An 882-nucleotide genomic window follows, 5' to 3' on the forward strand; every position below is an offset into this window, starting at 1 on the left:
GGAACCATCTGCAGAGCTTCCTCCACAGGCAGAGAATGTGCCCCTTCTCCTTGGGCAGTGGCAACCCCATGGAGCAGAGGGCCAGCTCCCTGGGGGGCTGGGGCCAAGGCCAGACCCCACCTGGACTCAGCCTGGGGGCCACATGGGCAGCCCCGAGGGCCAGCCCACCCTCTTCCCGGAGAGGTGCCGTCTCAGGGCCTTCCAGGCCCGGTGGAGTCTCCCCGAGGTGTAAGCAGCCAGACACAAGAGGCCTCCCTCGGAGGAGTTCGTCACACTTGGCAGAGCTGGGACTCCGCCACTAAGCTCCCTGGGCAGGATCTCTCCTCCTGGGAGACGCAGGAGCCCTGAAGACACTCCCTTACTCCTCCCAAATTACCTGCGATTTAAAGAGACAGGCCAGCAGCTGTGGGGGCCTGGGAAAGCTCCCTCTCTCAGCTTCCCCACAGCCAGTCCAGGGAGGGGAGGCCTTCTGAGAGAAGGGACAGGACTCCCTGGACTTTGGGACACCTGGTGATCTTTTATAGAAAGGCCTGGACCGGTCAGTTGAGTTTCAGGTACTCCAGTCAGTGTGGGAGAAGGGGGAGGAGCTGGGCAGGGCGCTGGGTCTGAAGGGCCAGGATGCCCACCTTCCTCGCAGGGTGTCTCTGGACCTCTCTGCCCCGCAGGTGTGATTTTGCTTCGTCTCTCCCCTGGCCCATGACAGGTGCATAAATATTGAAAACTCTCAGCCCCCTCAGCAACTGTGGGTCAGCAACTTCTCCTATAAAAGGCCAGATAGTAAATGCAAATATTCTGGCCTTTGCAAGCTGCACACGGGCATACAGCATCTGATATACATTCTTCTTTGCTTGCTTTTATAGCCCTTAAGAGGTGAAAAATCCA

The 882-nt window shown here is 58.6% G+C and overlaps 1 protein-coding gene across 1 annotated transcript in view; it reads right to left on the reverse strand.

Annotated features, from left to right (window-relative positions):
- Positions 1-285, reverse strand: part of TRPV6 (transient receptor potential cation channel, subfamily V, member 6) — a 16,612-nt gene extending 16,327 nt beyond the window's left edge. The window contains 1 exon segment of the mRNA XM_010854994.1: positions 6-285. Coding sequence (XP_010853296.1) covers positions 6-70 — 65 coding nt within the window. The 5' untranslated portion in view covers positions 71-285.
- Positions 286-882: the final 597 nt, after the last annotated feature.

Source organism: Bison bison, unplaced genomic scaffold (genome assembly GCF_000754665.1).
Source record: "Bison bison bison isolate TAMUID 2011002044 unplaced genomic scaffold, Bison_UMD1.0 scf7180017864352, whole genome shotgun sequence".
Taxonomy (NCBI): domain Eukaryota; kingdom Metazoa; phylum Chordata; class Mammalia; order Artiodactyla; family Bovidae; genus Bison; species Bison bison.